General features: G+C 35.7%; 1 protein-coding gene across 3 annotated transcripts; it reads right to left on the bottom strand.

The window, feature by feature from the left end:
* Positions 1–507: 507 nt before the first annotated feature.
* Sap-r (prosaposin) lies at positions 508–7,330 on the bottom strand. 3 transcript variants are annotated; one of them, XM_090158364.1, is made up of 29 exons: positions 7,267–7,330; positions 6,787–6,994; positions 6,545–6,702; positions 6,340–6,477; positions 6,038–6,274; positions 5,904–5,966; positions 5,403–5,456; positions 5,288–5,338; positions 5,134–5,214; positions 5,000–5,068; positions 4,884–4,943; positions 4,755–4,826; positions 4,624–4,698; positions 4,443–4,562; positions 4,223–4,375; positions 4,105–4,161; positions 3,911–3,967; positions 3,801–3,848; positions 3,582–3,737; positions 3,034–3,505; positions 2,860–2,969; positions 2,630–2,792; positions 2,424–2,557; positions 2,161–2,332; positions 1,965–2,044; positions 1,696–1,891; positions 1,101–1,255; positions 846–1,037; positions 508–774 (listed from the first exon to the last, which is right to left on the bottom strand). In XM_090158364.1, exons 2-29 carry the CDS (start codon positions 6,830–6,832, stop codon positions 736–738), a joined length of 3,408 nt encoding a protein of 1,135 aa, XP_090014490.1. In that variant the 5' UTR covers positions 6,833–6,994; positions 7,267–7,330; the 3' UTR covers positions 508–735. The 3 variants fall into 3 exon arrangements, with proteins under 3 accessions (XP_090014490.1, XP_090014491.1, XP_090014492.1); XM_090158365.1 differs by lacking the exons at positions 1,696–1,891; positions 1,965–2,044; XM_090158366.1 differs by lacking the exons at positions 1,696–1,891; positions 1,965–2,044; positions 2,161–2,332; positions 2,424–2,557.
* Between the last annotated feature and the right edge of the window lie 9,507 nt (positions 7,331–16,837).

Below are 16,837 nucleotides of genomic sequence, written 5' to 3'. Positions count from 1 at the left end.
TGTATACTTGTTTTTGGGTTTATTTTTCCTACATAAACTTCATTGTAACGATGCTCTACCAGAAGCCCGCCTTTTGGGGGCTTATTGAGCAGTTTTCATTCAATAAATAAATAAATTGGTCCCCTGAATTGTTCCTCTTCCGAAGCAATTGAAGCGCACAATAGCGTTTTTACTTTCCACCCATCCCGGGGACGCTCTCCTTAAAAAATTAGACCATGGTGACTGCTTATCCTTTCAACATAGTAATTTTCTCACAGCATAAATAAATACATTAGTGATATCACAAAATAATCAGCTCATATTTTTGCTTAACAATTTATGTTGGACCCTAAGTTTTATAAAAATCGGCCTACACTGGAAGCCACCGTGAATTGCCCCCTTGCCAGCAGAAATGAGAAGTGGGATTTTAGAATGGGGTGAAAGGCGAGGTTGCGAATCTTGTTCTAAACTCTTAAGGAAACAAATGATGGATGCGAACAAATTAATTTGAAACAGTCGTAAACAACATTTATTCAAAAAAATTTATTCAATCTTTGGGAATTTCTTATTACAAAATACAAAATTTCCTTAAGAAGCTACTAATATAGCTGCTAAGTGAATTGTGAAAGTAATAAAATTGGTTATAATCACATTTAAGCTGGCTTTATAGGAGTATTGCTTTGGTTTTTAGGATTGTAAAATGGTTTAAAAAAAGTAGTTTCAAAAGATTTGTAGACAGTTGTACAACCATCTTATTTACACTTTCCAAACTTTACGTTTGCAGTATTCATGAGCCTAAACATTACCAACCAAAAATTTAGTAACAAACCACAACATCGTAAATTTTGTTAATTAAAAGAACTTACATTGCAGGCTGTAGCGTGAACCTTACTCTGGCACCAATAGCTAGGGCCATAGGTGCATTTCTCAGCACCGACCAATTTGACCTTTTCAGTTTCAGAACATATATCGAGGGCAGTGCAAACGCTTTTACTGTCGGCTGTTTGTCCAATCATTTGCAAAATGTAAGGTCCGTAGATGTTTAAAATGCCAGTGCACTTTGGGATAAAATGTGTTTTGGTTTTAGTATTAAGGCATGGATATTATGGGTTATTAATTACCTCGTCACGAACAGATGTGGGCAAAATGACGCATATCTTTTCAACCAACGAAGTTATTTCGGTATCAACATTGTCATTTTCCAAAAGCTTATCAACATAGTTGACAACCATTTCACATGTATCACATTTATCCAATTTAGGCAATGCTACAGTATCTGAATTATTTTTGTTTATTTAAAATAATATTGAGTGACCACTCATCCCCAAAAAGGTATCCAAGTGAAATAGGAGGTAGAGGGCTCACTGGACTCAATTAACTAGCAAGTACTTTGAAGGGTCAGACACTTGCAAATTTTGAATCTCAAGGCGATTTTGAAAATACAAAACTGATTTTGAGAGATTTACGTATGATGTTCACATTGATTTCTGTTTTTTTCTGCTAATTTTGAGACTTTGGGCTTTTTTTTCAACTTAATTTTTAGGATTTTCAAGTTTTTTCAAATATTCTTGAAAACCTTTTGAGATTTTGATGAAAGTCCAACCCCTCCAAATACGTTGCCCAATTCATTTAATACTAGCCAATATTTGCCCCATTCTCTATTTTCAAATGGATTCCTTCTGGGTTGTTTTATAAATGTAGGACATAAAAAATTACATTTGGGCTGGAAGGCTATATGTTGTAATGATGCAGGGCAGATTTTCAGGTTGACGCATACAACACTGGGATCCAATTTCTGGGCAAGCAATACTATCAGGGACGCTCCAAATTCTTCAATAAATGCGTTGCAGCTATCAGCGAGGGATTTGGGAAGGTCAGAACAAATTTTCTCTATTGCTTGCTTAATTTCCTCCTGAATTATAGGATGTACGTTAGATATTTTGGGAATTCGCAATTAACAAGGATAACAGGATATTTGTAATCACCTCGGTAGCATTTTGCATTAGCTGAGTTTGCAGGTAATGGAGAACATATTGACACATGGTGCATTCGACTTCCCCACCACCTTTTTTTGTGCAAATGAAAACCAACACCAAAATCTTATACCAGTTTGTTTCAAAATAAAAGTAACCCAGTTTTAACGGATTAGTGCTTAATATGGGAATAACAAAGTTCACAAACCATTTTTGCCTGGGCATAAACCTATAGCAGCGCAAATCATCGAAGGGGCAACCTCTTTGGTTAAAAGCGTAATGATGATATCAGCATATTCATCAACAAACTGGGTACATTTTTGACTGTAGGAACTAGGCAGTTCGGAGCAAACCTTTTCTAGAGCAGCTTTGATTTGTGCCTTAAAGAATTTGAACACAAAACATTTATGATCTTATTTGTGAAAAATAGCATCTGTAATATTCCTACACAAAATGGGAAATCCAGCTAACCTCAGTTTTATTATTGCCTATATAATCTTCAATGTATTGCAAAACTCTCCTGCACAATTCGCACGTTACCAAGTTAACTTTTGGTGTTAGTTTCATTTCCTCATTAAAATCTTGGGGTAAAACGGAGTCTTCGACTAAATTTGCATATTTACATCAGCCAGATAAACAAAATAAAGGAGCTTCAAATAGGGATAGATAGAGCTTACCGGAGCAGACTTTAATAACGGCGCAAATAACGTTTGGATTGGCTTCTTGAATTATAAGAGTAATGAACATATCAGTGTAAACATTGATGAAATCCTGGCATTGACTGGACAATTCCGTGGGGAAAATGGTGCAAACTTCGTCTAAGGCTTTCCTGATTCTTTCCTGAAAAGTTCCAGGATGTGTTAAGTACCAATTACTCAATTTCTTCAGTTTTAAAGATCAAACTGACCTCAGATTTGTTACTTTCTAATCTTTGCTCAAGAAACATGACTGCGGCTTTGCAAAGGGAGCATTCAATGTCGTTATTCACAATCACATTTGGGGTTAAAATGGGGATGGCTAGAAATTTATGGTAACTGATTAAAATAAATCGAAACAAATTTCAGTATGAATGATTAATTACCATCAACTTGTTTTACACTGTTAGATTCAGGTATTTTGTCAGCCTTTCGCAATTTCATGGCGGGAATGCGAGTATTTTTGGAAGCTTCAACCTCAATTCCATCAGGTATTTTGTCAGCTTTTCGCAATTTCATAGCTGGAATGCGAGAACTGCCCTTGGTATTTTTGGAAGGTTCAACCTCAATTCCAGCAGGTATTTTCTCAGCTTTTCGCAATTTGATGGGCTGGACGCGAGTACTAGGGCTAAGTTTAAACATCTCAGTTGGTTTATTGGTCTTCAACATTTCATTCCTTTGTTCGGCTTTGCTTAAAAGAATGGGAACATGTGGCTGGGGAGTCAACTTCATCATGATACGGTGTCTGACGGCGGAATTGTCACAGAGACCCAAAGTGGAACAGACTGCCTCGGGTTCCAAATTTTTCACAAGGAAGTCGTATAGTTGATCAAAATACTCATCAACCAAGTTTGAGCACTGCATGAGATAAGATTTTAACGTGTATAATGAGTAGTACCTGACAATTTTGCATAAACAAAGAGGAATTAGTTACTTCGGAAGAAAATTCTTTCAAATCAGTGCACATATTTTTAAATGCAGTACGGAATTCTTCCTCAGTTGATTTGGAGGATATAACATTGCGGAGATACTGAACCAATGTCTCGCAAAATTCACAGGTCATGTTATCACCGTATGTGGGTGGGGGGACCTTTTTGAATGAAACGTTTTAAATAGATTTTATGTTAAAAAAAGCAAGGGAAAATAGGTTTACATCTAAGGCTGGACAGTGTTCCATATGGCTGCAAAATACACCTGGATTCTGTAATGAAATATTTCCAAAATTAACAATAAATCTCATAATAAGAAAAAATTTAAACATACCCCGACTCTCAAGAAGTTATAAACAATAGGAGCTGCTTCCTTGACGAATTTATTGCACTGGGGATAAATTAATCATTAAAAAAATTGAATAGTTAAAATAAAAATCACACTTAAAACTATAAAAAAAAATGGTGTTGCTGGATTCATTTAGTTATAAAATATAAATTCCCCAGTATATATAGTCCAAATCTTACGTCAAAATAATCAAATTTAGGACCGCAAGTTTGATCCAACTTTTTTTCAATCACTCTCTACAAAATATTCATATATAATTAATATAATTTAGAATTGGTCGTATGAGAGTTCGTATACCTTTAAATTAAGGGAATATTTATCCTTCAATGTTATATCAAAGCTATTATAAACAGAACACACTTGACAAACACGCGTAGATAACTGAACTTCCATTTCATCACTCTGATTTTTAGCACACAACTTTAGAACAGTGCATATACCCTCTGGTTTCTACGCAAATGTTAAATCTTAGTAAATTTTATGGGAGTCAATTTGAAGTTATAAGGTAAATATTTACCAAACTATTAATAACTGTGGTATATATCATTACAAAGTAGTTATCTATAAAAGCTCCGCATAAACCTTCAAAGTTTCCAGTTTTGTTGCACAGTTTTCTTAAATCATCCATAACAGAATTCTAAATTGAATAAAATCAATTTACACAATTTTGTTTGCAAGATTAATTTCAAGAATTTTACCAAGACAGACGTGTTTAATGCATAGTTTTTAAGTTCATCCAGAGCTTCCTCACAAACTGAGCAAACCTTTTTTCCCTATAATCATCTATTCTTAGTTAATAAGTTAAATTAAGTTTTAAAAATCAATAAACCTGTGGTTCAGTTTTGGCCACCAATTTGTCAGATTCTATTCCACAAGGTCTAAAACACACTGTTTTGGGGTCCTAAAAATTTGTATATTTCAATTTTAAATACTTCCAACTTAAGTTAAGGGTATTTACTTGTTTGGTCCATAAAAGATGGGTTACTTTCTCAAAATTATAATTAACAACAGCTTCACACTACAAAAAAATTAAATTTAACTCAATCCAAGATAAGATCAAATAGATTTAAATACTTCTGATTTTGAAATGGAATCTTCAGTGATTTTATCACAAAGATCCAAGGATAAGTTTTTAGCTGATTTCTAAGAAACAGAAACGTTATTTAAAAGCTAATTACCTTAAGTGGGTTATTTTTAAATTAATTTACCAAAGGTAGTTCTAATTTTGGTAATAATTTGGTTGACCCAACGAATCGAGTGCATAACTTGCATTCTTCCTTGGCATGATCCTTAATTTGAAAGAATTCTGGCTATAAATTTACATTATTTCGTAATAATTTAACAAAATAAATATGAAATTACAGGTAAATAAGATTTACAGAGTCCCAAGGGTACGCAAACAGATTCTGCATCCTTTTTAACAAAGTTAAGGAATAATTAATTATAATTATAATGATTTATAAGAAAAACTATTTACGTTTTTCAAAATGTACTTGTAGAATGGTAAGATATTAGAAACGACCTCAGAGCACTTCATAAAAATATAATAAGAGAATATTAAGTACTTCACACTATATTTAAAAACTGGCGAGATATAAATAAAGAGGGAAATTTGTCAACAAGCAAACGCACACCGTAACCTTACTATCTACAAAAGCAAGCCAACCAAATCTCATGCGTAAAAAAAAATATAACCCTGACAAAAACTGCTTCTCACCTTTCAACCTAAAGCAAGTGTGCCCCTTCATTTTTAACAAAAGACATCCTAGAACACCTAAAGAAAAACTTCACCAAAAAGCAAAAGCCCTAATTGCATTTTTTAGGTGGGCGTATAAGGCTTTTCAATAAAATTAAGTGAATAAACCAAATCAACCCCACCCATTCCCATATAAACGAATCCAGCAAATACCATTTTTTTTTAAATATAGTGAATCAAAAAGCAAAATAGTTCTCAACATTCTTCCTGGTAATTTCATACCTGAGCGAGATTTCCCTGAAATTGTGCCATACAAGAACGAAGAACTATCGATGTAAATTCAGTCTAATCAATTTAAGGCAAAATCATTAATTATTCAATATCCAAGAGGTTAATGTTACGTGTAAAGTATTTACTTCTGGGATATATTTCAACGCTTTTCTGACAAATACCATTCCCTTTACGCATCTTTTGCACTTTTTACTGTCTTCAGCGATCATGAGAGGTTTGGCAGATACGTATTGTTTTTTAATCAAACTTTTCATTAAACCATTATTACATAAGCCAGCGACGGTGCAAACTTGGGTGGGGTCCATTCTAGAAGCCAACATTTCAATTATGTCGGGAACAATTTCATCCACAGCTTTGCGGCACTAAATTTATTAAGCATTTATTAGTTTTTAATATGGATTTAAATTATTACTAGTTATTAAATTACTTCAGCAGCAATTGCTTTGATTGGCAATAAATTGCAGCTTCCCTCAAAAACCTCTTTGAGCTCTTCCTGAGTTTCATTACTGAGCAGTTGATCTCTGGCCTGCTGGACCATTTGCTTACACAGATCACATATCTCATTCTACAAATATTAAAAATCTTATACACTAAAACATTTACTGAACTGAAATGTTTGTATAAAAACATACATTGTCGCCTGGGACTTTAATAGTCTCCCAAACTTCGATACAAGCTGAAACTGCGTTGCATTTTCTGGCAACGTGAAGATCTTGACAGGCAAATCTTACATTGTTACATGTTTCAGGTACGTCGGTAGAAACTTCACTCGGCAGAGATTTTCCCGAAACTTAAATAATATTACACAATAGCTTAGGTAGTATATATATAAATACATAACTATTCGATAGCTCAACCTAATTTAATAGCTTACCACAAACAAAGCAAACAACCAAAAAAATTCCACAAGCTGCCCTCATTTTGATGAGGAAGTATGGAAGGCAGAACTTTACTTGCTCTCAATTTAGCACTAGGTTTTGTTCCTTTTTGTTACTGATTAAACATCATGTGACTGATAATAATTGGGCTGGCCTTTGGACTTGTTAGCCAGAATTTTAAGGCTTCAACAGATACCAATTTCACTGGCAAACAAGAAACAACGTCACTTTCTAACTAATAAAAGGGCTAAGCAACAAAAGCATATTGGCTAAATTCCAAAACGATGTTGTAATAAAGAAATAATCGACAGAAACAAGTCGCCCCACAAGACTGGGTTACAGTTTGAGGGACAATGAAATTTTACATTTATATAATCTGTAATTTTCAAGTAACTTGTCATCATGCTATCATATGTCTTATACTATTGAAAAATTTAGGTAAAACTCGGTTTAACAATTATAGAGTTTATTATTACCACAAAATGTTCCTTGAAGATATTTAGATAAAATATTCACAATGTTTTCCTTTTCAAATCCAAAATCATACTGAATTTCGGGTCGACTGCTATTTTTTTTTTCTTAGTTCGCTGGAAAACCGCTAGGGATTTCGAAATGTTTGCTCTAGAGTCTAGCATGGCTCTACGCCCAAATCCCGTCCTATTAATATAACGTGGTGCAATTTCTAAACGATCTTTTCTTTGGAAGTGTTGTTAATTACAGCTATCAAACTTTGAATGTGAAAATTATAAACAGAGAGACGAGTAAAGTACATTCTAAACTTCCTTTCAAACGCGCTGTGCATGACACCAGAAAAATATTTTCTAAACCATTTATATTTATATTATTTTTTTTTCAAATAAATATAAATATAAATATTCTATGAAAATAGGATAAAACAGTCCAGTTTTACACAAATGAAGAACGCAAAAGGGCTTAAAAAGACTCAACCAAGGCTTAAGAATATTCCCGTCTTGAAAGAAAAAATATTTCTTATTGAATGAACTTAATGTCAAAAAAAATGTTTTTTTTTTAATCCTTGAGAAGAAAGGTTTAAAGTTTAAATTCAATTATTCAACTCTGATCAACGCCCTTGGAAAAAGCCCGAGTTCCATAAGCCTTGGTCCCTGTAACTGAAAACATTTTTTAACCGAAAAATATCTAAATGCGATTGGTAGATTCGTACCACGTGACGCACAAAAAGAAGACGTGGAATAAAGAAGGGTACCGCGACCTTTTCAAAACTAATCAAGGAGAAAATACTTCGGCGGCTGAAAAATCCTTGAACTTCTCAAAAGAAATAGTAAAGGAAGACGCGAAAAAAAGCGCTCGAACCAAACAGCGGAGAGAAAAGGCGTCGGTGAAATAAAAAGTCTAGCGCCTTCTCTTTAATATAGAATTTTCGCCGAAGTTCGATTACGTTGTGCGAGTCCGTCGGAGCGTAGTATCCAATAGCGTACGCTCAAGTGCGTCATGATTGAATGAGAAATTTCCGGTTTACCCAAAGAGAGGAATGGGCTCGAAAAAGCAATTGTAAAACCGCCTAGATTACGCGCGTTTTGCCGTATGGCAACAATGCAATCCCATCTTGGGCTAATCCTTGAAAAACTTGAACGCGAAACCAACCGTAAAACGACTTATTTCAATTCCAAACCAATGATTTTCAACCATGGACATTGGGACAGCGGGTTTTCAATTTTTCAAAACTTTTCTCACTCTTCGGGTTATTTCAGATTGTACATACAGTCTGGAAGTTAAAATCTCTCTAGACCAAATTTCATATCGCGATATGTTAGGGTTACTTACTTTTAGTAGCCTTGCCTACTAAAATATTTTAATCCAAAGACATCACGCAAAAACAATATCTAACAAACGTCGGGCAATTTCTATAAGCAGTGGCGGGACCAGGATCGAGGTAGGCAAGGTTGGTCATAGCGTACCCAAATTCCACCAGGAGTGCCCAGATAATTTAAAATTAACGAAAACGTTTGGCGGTTACTTTAGATTCCTTAAAATTTACTGAAATTTATTTCAGGAACAGGAAATTGAAATTTGGAGAATGAATCGTCATATTTCGCTAGCTTTAGGAAATAAAAATGGAGCCCTAAATCTTTCTAAGGGTTTAAAAAAAAAGTAGGGGGCCCCACTTACTTGGGGTACCTGACCAAAAACTACTGTCTATAAGACGAGGGTAGCGACCATTTAAACCTTTTAAAGAGATTTATTATCAACACTAGTGCTAACACTATTTTAAGCGATTTCTTATGTAAGAACTAAATTCAAATCCAGAAAAATTCGTCAAAAAAAACTAAACAAATCCTGGATTTTACGTAATTTAAATTGGTACATTTAAGACTGTAGTCGCCATCTGGTAAGACTGCGGCTATTTAAAAGCCGGCCTCTAATGGCGTTACCCCTGTGAAGGGATCTCCTTCCTTGACACCGACAGCGGGAGGTGCAGTTCTGTTTTACCACACGCGTTTTGTTAAAAAATATCAATTGAAAGGGTATATTCTCCGACTACCCATTTCTCAAACGGAACGCCATGGTGCTGTTGATAGATATAATATGTAAAACAAGTAGTAGCAACTCAACCCTTTTGGATTCATTTATCACCAAATATCAACGGCGACGACATACAGAGACCAAAAATATGACAAAATATGATAACTAGAAGAATAATGTAACTGCGTGAAAAATGGATATACACCCCTCGCTGGGTTATGGGTGTCCAGACTACGGGGCTCAGGTCAGGGTGCGACCCCCTGTGAACGGACTGTAAGGGGGAATCTTTTACACCCCTCCCTAAAAAAGAGTGTCCAACGGGTCATACCGGGGAAAAGGGTCGCGTCTATAAATCAGGAACGTGAAAAATAGGAAAGCTGGTATGTATACCCTTTTATTTATACCGTGACTTTGAATGAGCCAAAGTCCGACCAGGGATTTTATCCTTCTTTCGAGCCAACGACAATTGGTGGAAATGAATCTTTTGGAGTGCTTACAAGCAACTTTTCCCAGACATAAAATACACCAAAATGCTTTTCTATACTATAGAGTTCTCCCAAAAATTCAGTTACAATTCATTCCATAGACGGATACGAAGTATACTGAAATTTGTATCCCTTTTTTATAGCTTGCAAATAATACGGGCGTCTAAGAATGATGATATTTTATAGTCCGAATAGGTGTAATAGCCCAGTAAAATGGAGAATACATTGCGTAATACTTGAATATCATTAATTGTTATATTGTATTCGATGTGAAGGTCAACGAAATTTCATTTTTCATCTAAAGATATTTTTGAAAAATAGACAGGTTAGGCCACCCCTAGAGAACTTGTACGAACTGTTCATTTTTTCCAGGAGTGGCTTAATCTGTATGTCAAGAATAAAATAGTAAGCCTTTGCCAGTATAAAAATAAAACTGTAATAAAGTACTCTAAAGCGCTCATTTCAAAACTTAAAACGGTAAAATTAAAATTTAGGATGTCGTAATGCCTTCTAATTTAATTTTTTGGAGAGACACATGTAACCTTAAAAGATAAATTTAATAAAATAATTGAATTGAATTGAATTGACTCCAGTAAAACATAAGAATATGTAATGTAGCTTTTTAAACATAAACCTGGTAACAAGTCCCTCTTAGGATAATTAGCCTATTTTTGAACTGAATTTTGGCTTTTCAAAAACCCAGACATTCTGAATGCGGAAAAGCGTTTAAGTTTTGTCAATTTAAATTAACAATAAAAGAGTCTTTGTAAATTTTGTTTTACAAAATAACTACATTGTGCAAATTTGTTTCTTTTGGGTTAAAGGCCGACTACATAAATCTTCGGTTTACTCTGTCTTTCACTGGAAGTAGGCTTACTGCATTACACGTGTGCCATGGAGTCAGTCTACTTCCAGTGAAAGACAGAGTAAACCGAAGATTTATGTAGTCGGCCTTTAATATGAATTCTATCACAACTGTTGTTAAATCTCCCAAAGATAGCGAATAAGATTTTAAGATTATATATATTTTTTCGTTCCCTTTGTTGGAATTCCTCAATTTTTTTTTCTAGCAGCCGCTTCCAGCCGTTAGAATGAAGGCGCTCGAGCAAAGCGATCCGTTCAATAAGCCAAAAGGTTTTTCATACTTTTACAAAGGAAAAACGTCTCCCCTTTCTCCAAAAAATATTTGTACCGAGTCTGAAAAGGGTCAGTTCACGCGTTGAGGTAGAAGGCGACTGTCCCATGGCAAAACCTAGTAAACGGCATTTTTTTACATTTTAGATATCTCAGTATATTTATTTTGATTAACATTATTTCTTACGGTAATGTAAGTGGTGTCTACTAGTCTAATTTATCCAGTAATATTTTTGGCGGATGGAATTTTTTCATTAAGCGTACAATTTAATTTATTAATTACTAACTCGAAATTTTCAAAATTGCCATTTACTAGGTTTTGCTTTTGGACAGTCGAAGGGGTCCCTGATCTACGTTCGCGAAAGAGTGATAATAAAAAATTATCCAAACTTTATTTACTTTTGCGGGAACCATAATGCGTAGAATTTCTGATAAAGAGTTACAGTACCTCCTTTTATTTCTTCCCTAAACACCCATTTATTCGCTACAAAAACCTCCAGACGGATACATTTTTTTCAGAGACATCCTGCGTGAGTTTGAACGCCAAAGGATTTTCCACTGTGCGTGTGGTTGGACGATGTTATCCGTGATTAAAAAAAAGGTTTTGTGTATTTTTTAAGTGTCTGTCTAGCCAAAATCTAACACTGACATCTGAGTCTATATGCAAATGGTGGTTCTTAAGCCGGAAAACTGTATGGTTAACCCTTGGCTGGGACGCGTTTTTAAAATACAGTGCTACCAGAAGTTTAAGACGGACGCGCAGTGTTACCATAAACTCGAGTTTTAATTCCCCTCAAAGACGGATGCGCAGTGTTAGATAACTGAGTTTTAATTGAAAACAAGGTAATTTTAAAGGGTTATAATTAAGAAGATTTTTAATCTTTCTGGAGATTTTTCAGTAAACGTAAAGAATTGGAGGAATATAAGAAACCCAGCTAAAAAAATAAAATAAATTTTTACATAATATCTAGGCTAAGCCACCCCTCGAAAACGTGTAGGGAAAACTTGTAAGATATTAGATTGCTCACAATAAAGCTACGTCTACAATCCTACAAGTTCCCGGTACACGTTGTCGAGGGGTCACAGGGGGGGCTTAACCTTATATTATCTGCCCAGCGATAAACTCATCTAAATAAATTTTTACATATTTTATCATTTACCAGCAGTTTAAAAATAGTAAAAATAATAAATGTACGTTGCAGCGTAAGTAACATAATATTACAAGTATGACAATTGGCTTAAATTATCACCGAACTGATTTTCAGAGTAATGGACGCTTCAATAAAAGATACTCGGTTTTTAATCCCCTCTCCAAATTCATCTGGGAAGGAACTATTTCCGGTCGGTCGGTTAAACGGTTAGAATGGCTAGCCAAAAATTCATATTTAAGCCAATTAGAGACCTGTTTTTGCCCTCATGAGAATTTTGCGTCAGATAATTAGAAATGAGTCGGCTCACGTGTATAAGGAACATACTAATGTTAATTTTCGATAATATATTTTAAGGTAAAATATATAATGTTACTAAAGAAGATAATATTATTATTATTATCCTCTTATGGTATAAATAATTAAAATTATACGGAATATTTTTATATTACCGGGCAATTTTAAGGCTTCTCATGGAGGCAGAGTTAATTTATTTCGTATAAAATTATCTTTCGGAAAAAGATGAAAACTAATTCCTTTAGAACTAAACGTATTTTTTTGCAGTACGGTATGCAATCAGTGTTTCCTTTTAACCAGATAACTTTTTTTGGCATATTAAGGCTTAGCAAAAAACCGATGTTATATTCGAGAAAAGATTCCAGCTTTCTAATATTTCGACAAGCGCTATATAAATAGTAACTTATGAGTCCTGGCTGTAGGAAATATTACTTCTTGGCAATTTCTGGGAAGATGTTTTATTTAAGCGCCTATTGCGCAATTAAGGTTTTGTTCAGTACAGAGCCCCCTGGTATTTAAATATACCCAAGACTTAGAATTAAATCCATAGGAAGTGTCACACTTACGGATATTACTTACGTTACCAGACACATTATCAAACCACAACAACACATAAACCAGACACGCATAAATAAAAATCAGATAAATGTAAAATTTTCCGGTTGAAATAATTTTCATACAGACGATGTAAAATTTATCTAGAAAATTGCTTCCACAATGATTACGGAGCGATTTTCTTCGGCAGTTTTGTAAGTTAAATGTAGTTTGAAAAGGCATAACCGATTATCCACGAGATATAAAAATCGACCAAGAATAAGTTAGATTATATAAATAATGTATTGGACCGTTAGGGTCACAAAAAATAAGCATTGCCTCCGTACTTCCAAATTACACCAACGTGACTGTATTGCCGATTGTATTCCTTTAAGTCTTTGTTATTATGGACGTTGATATAAACTTCTAAGGCTCGGCTTCGATTATATAACGTGGTTTCACCGTAGTCAAGATGGCGGACAGGGAGCCTTCGACTATAGAGACCATGACGTCACGCGAAAGCTACCTATATACGTAACGGATTGACTTTACTGCCCTACAGAATGGAATGGTCAAACGGGAACAAAATTTATGGGCAAATAGGAATAAACGAAATAAAAGGTTTTTCTCTGTCGGGGGAAATGATTTAACGACCGTATCTCCCCCTGGTGTCAATAGAAAGAAATACAAAGTTTCGCCAGTAACCAATAAAAATAGTACCCCCCTCCCCTTTCCGATTTAGCGCTGTTCAGGCAACCTTCACTTGGAATATACCGCTTTCTGCGTTTGATATTAGTTCGGTACAGGAGGTACCCTAAACCTCGCCTTTGAACTTAAGTGTCAGGCGAGTATGGTAGCTCTGCATTCGGATGATTTAGTGAAAATAAAGGGGAGAAATGTAGCATCTAACCCAACACGATTTGTTTGTTTTTGGCCCAATAGAGGGAGCTTCCACCCTAGGGCCTGTACTTCACACATCTGCCGATAGGGAAATCGACAAATCGGGAAAAAAGCCTATTTTTCTTGTTCCCTTCATTCTAACTCTCCATAGATTTATGGCTTCCCAAATAAGCGTACAACCCAAAATCGTTCCTGTCTGTCTGTCGGTCTGTCTCGTCAATTTCTAGCGCGAAGAATGTACCGGCAATTTATTCCACCATTCTCTTTGTCGTTGAGTCTGATTTCGAAGGTCACAGGGGTCAAGGTATCACGGAGAGAATATTATTGTCACTAAGGGATATAATAATTTATTTTGGAGAAATAGATAACTTCTCCAATTATTTTAAAACTACCATTGTCTTACGAGTGATTCAAAGGCGATAGATATTCGAGATTAGAAATAGAAATTAGAGATTACAGAGAAAATGCTCAGAGTGCGATTCTTTTAAACTGATTATGCCATCCGTCGATGCAATGAATTTGATAATAAAAAGCTTTTTTTAGAAACTTCGACAACGTCTGGAAATAAACTTTCAAGGTGTCTATTTTGGACTGTTTTTCGGGCGTAAATAGAAGCCCTCTATTTTCACCCGAAAACCGAATAAAACAATATCTGGCTAATTAAGCCTCAAGAACAGTAAAAGCCACGAAATTTTCTTCCTGCAAGAAAATAAAATTTAATTTTTAATTAATTACTCCACAAGTTAAAGCTAATTTTAACGAATATTTTGGCTTTCTAAACGAAGTCTAAATCCGGATTGACCAGAATCGTCTGAAAACGGTAATAGGCTTTAAATTATTGAAACTGTATTAACTGTGTTTTAAATAGCCTACGACTAAAAACGACGTTTAAGCAGTGATAATACGTTAGGCAACAATGCAAATACCCTCGAAAGCAGGACCGTATTAAGGCGTGTGCCATGGCACCGGGGCCCCTGAGGTTAAGGGACCTCGTCTTCAAAATATATGTTTATATTGTTATTTTATGTTTATAACCACATTGACGTTAATATAGTCAAAAAGTAAGGTCTGAATTTTTTAGAGGCCCCAAATTCTACTTGGCACCGGCCTCCCAAATTCTACTTGGCTCAGGGCCACCAAATTCTACTTGGCACAGGGCCCCCAAATTCTATGGCAAGCTATTTTTATACGGTAAGTGATTAAGTGGATTAGTCCATTATGAAAAGGGATAAAAAAGCTAAACCCTAAACAAATTTGAAGAAATTTAAAAACTTACAAATAGCTCGTACCGATAGGTCTTCGAGCAAACAAAATGACGCGAAACTCGGACAAATAGATCTTCGAGTGAAAAACTAAATTAAATCCTTAGCAATGCAGTCCATAGGTGGTTCCTTTTAACTTATACAGTAAGTGTCAAATTGAAACACGTCCACGAATTTCGTTCAAATCCCCGTTTAAAGACCACCAAAGACGAAACCCAACTCTCGACGTAAGCCCTTCTTACCAGTCAATTTACCTTCACCAATCAACCAAGGAGACCGAGACAGTCTAGCGTTCTTAGAATCTTATACCAAATGCTAGCGTAGCGCGGGACACTATTCTCGGTCCCCGTTCAGTGTCCTTCTGCTGGAACGAAAACTAGTTTGCGTAAAGGAAAATCTCCAATTTGAGTGTGACAAAATGTTAATGGACCATTCATATTTTGACTCGTCAAGGCACACTGCCGGTTAGCACCCTATGGCGCTGCCAAAAGTATATAATATGAATCTAACGAGAGAAGTACGCATCTGGCAAAACACGTTTCGGAAGAAAAAAATAGTGCGAAGTGAAATACATCACATAAATGTTTTTCTAAAACTAAAATCCCCCCCCCCCCGAAGTGTAATGCAAGTGGTAAATTGTGAGCTGAGATATAATGTATACATCCGCAGTTGTCGGAAATTCACGCCCATTAAAAACACAAGGAGAACGCAGCTAGCCCTTAAACACGCTAACGCAGTGTTGTGTACAAATTTCATTGGACGAGCCTTTACGCTGAACGTTTTACGAGCGGGGGGTAGACAATTTCCTAATTTTCCCCTTCCGACGGCAGCAGGCGATAATGCGTCTAGCCAATGAAAGATGTCCACAAGAAAATACACGACTTTTGACGGTTTGCGTTCTCCTTGTGTGGGGTGTTGTGTTTGTTTCTCCTATTTTAAAGGGAGTAGAAACTAAATTGAAAAATCGGCTGCTAACACGCATTACGACTTGTTTTCAACGCAAATTAGGGCCAGTTTCCTCAAGCTTCTGTTGCGAAAATTGTTGACCCATCATAAATATATATATATTTATACAATATATAAATGAATATAATAAATTTCTTTCTACTGAGGTAGAACTACTATGTTGAGACAATATTTAGCGTTGCTCCCAATAACTCTCATGCGCAGTAAGCTTCTTCGCCTTACAAAATATCAAATTAACCCGTTATCTAATTGGTTCCCTAAAACTGACGGCTTCTAACGATATTGAAGCTCACGCCCGTGACGATTTTCCTTCCCCCCTTTCGTGTCGGGGGTAAAATTCGACCATGATCGTCTCAAACTACATTCTTGATATAAATATAAATTTGAGTTAATAAAATAATAAAATGGCCTAAATGGACACTTCTTTCGTAAGAAATATCTTATGTACTTCTGGTGGTACGTTATGGCGTGTATGATTTCTGTCGGTCGATTCCCTCCGACGCGAGAAAGGGGATAGCCCGTGCCACCGGAAACTAAGCGTGAAGTTTCGCAGACCAGCGAAGTATCAAAAGGGGCAGCTGACCGCCGGAGATCAAAGCGGGGACCCTTTCCTCGGGTTCAGGGAATACTGACCCCGAAAATACCGATGGACGGAAATCTAGGACTACGCTTGTACTCGCTCTTCAACTCGTTGAAGCCCAAGAAATGAAACGGCGGATACGCGCGAATCAAAGGAGAACGCTTATTTTATTTTAGCCCCCCACAAAAAAGGGTGCAGTTTTGAATCATATATTATCAAGTGTTTACGTCGGACGTGTT

The sequence above is a fragment of the Leiobunum rupestre genome, chromosome 9, assembly GCF_980474605.1.
Source record: "Leiobunum rupestre chromosome 9, qqLeiRupe1.1.hap1, whole genome shotgun sequence".
NCBI lineage: Eukaryota > Metazoa > Arthropoda > Arachnida > Opiliones > Sclerosomatidae > Leiobunum > Leiobunum rupestre.
Note: the sequence above shows the minus strand (reverse complement) of the source record. Positions and strands in the feature narration are given on the sequence as shown.

Coding starts and splice junctions, on each gene's coding strand:
- Sap-r (XM_090158364.1), bottom strand. CDS start 6,832: ATGAGGGCAGCTTGTGGAATTTTTTTGGTTGTTTGCTTTGTTTGTG. Junction 4,944..4,999: donor ATTCCATTTCAAAATCAGAA/GTATTTAAATCT, acceptor ATTTTTTTGTAG/TGTGAAGCTGTTGTTAATTA. Junction 1,256..1,695: donor TATAGCCTTCCAGCCCAAAT/GTAATTTTTTAT, acceptor AAAATAATTCAG/ATACTGTAGCATTGCCTAAA.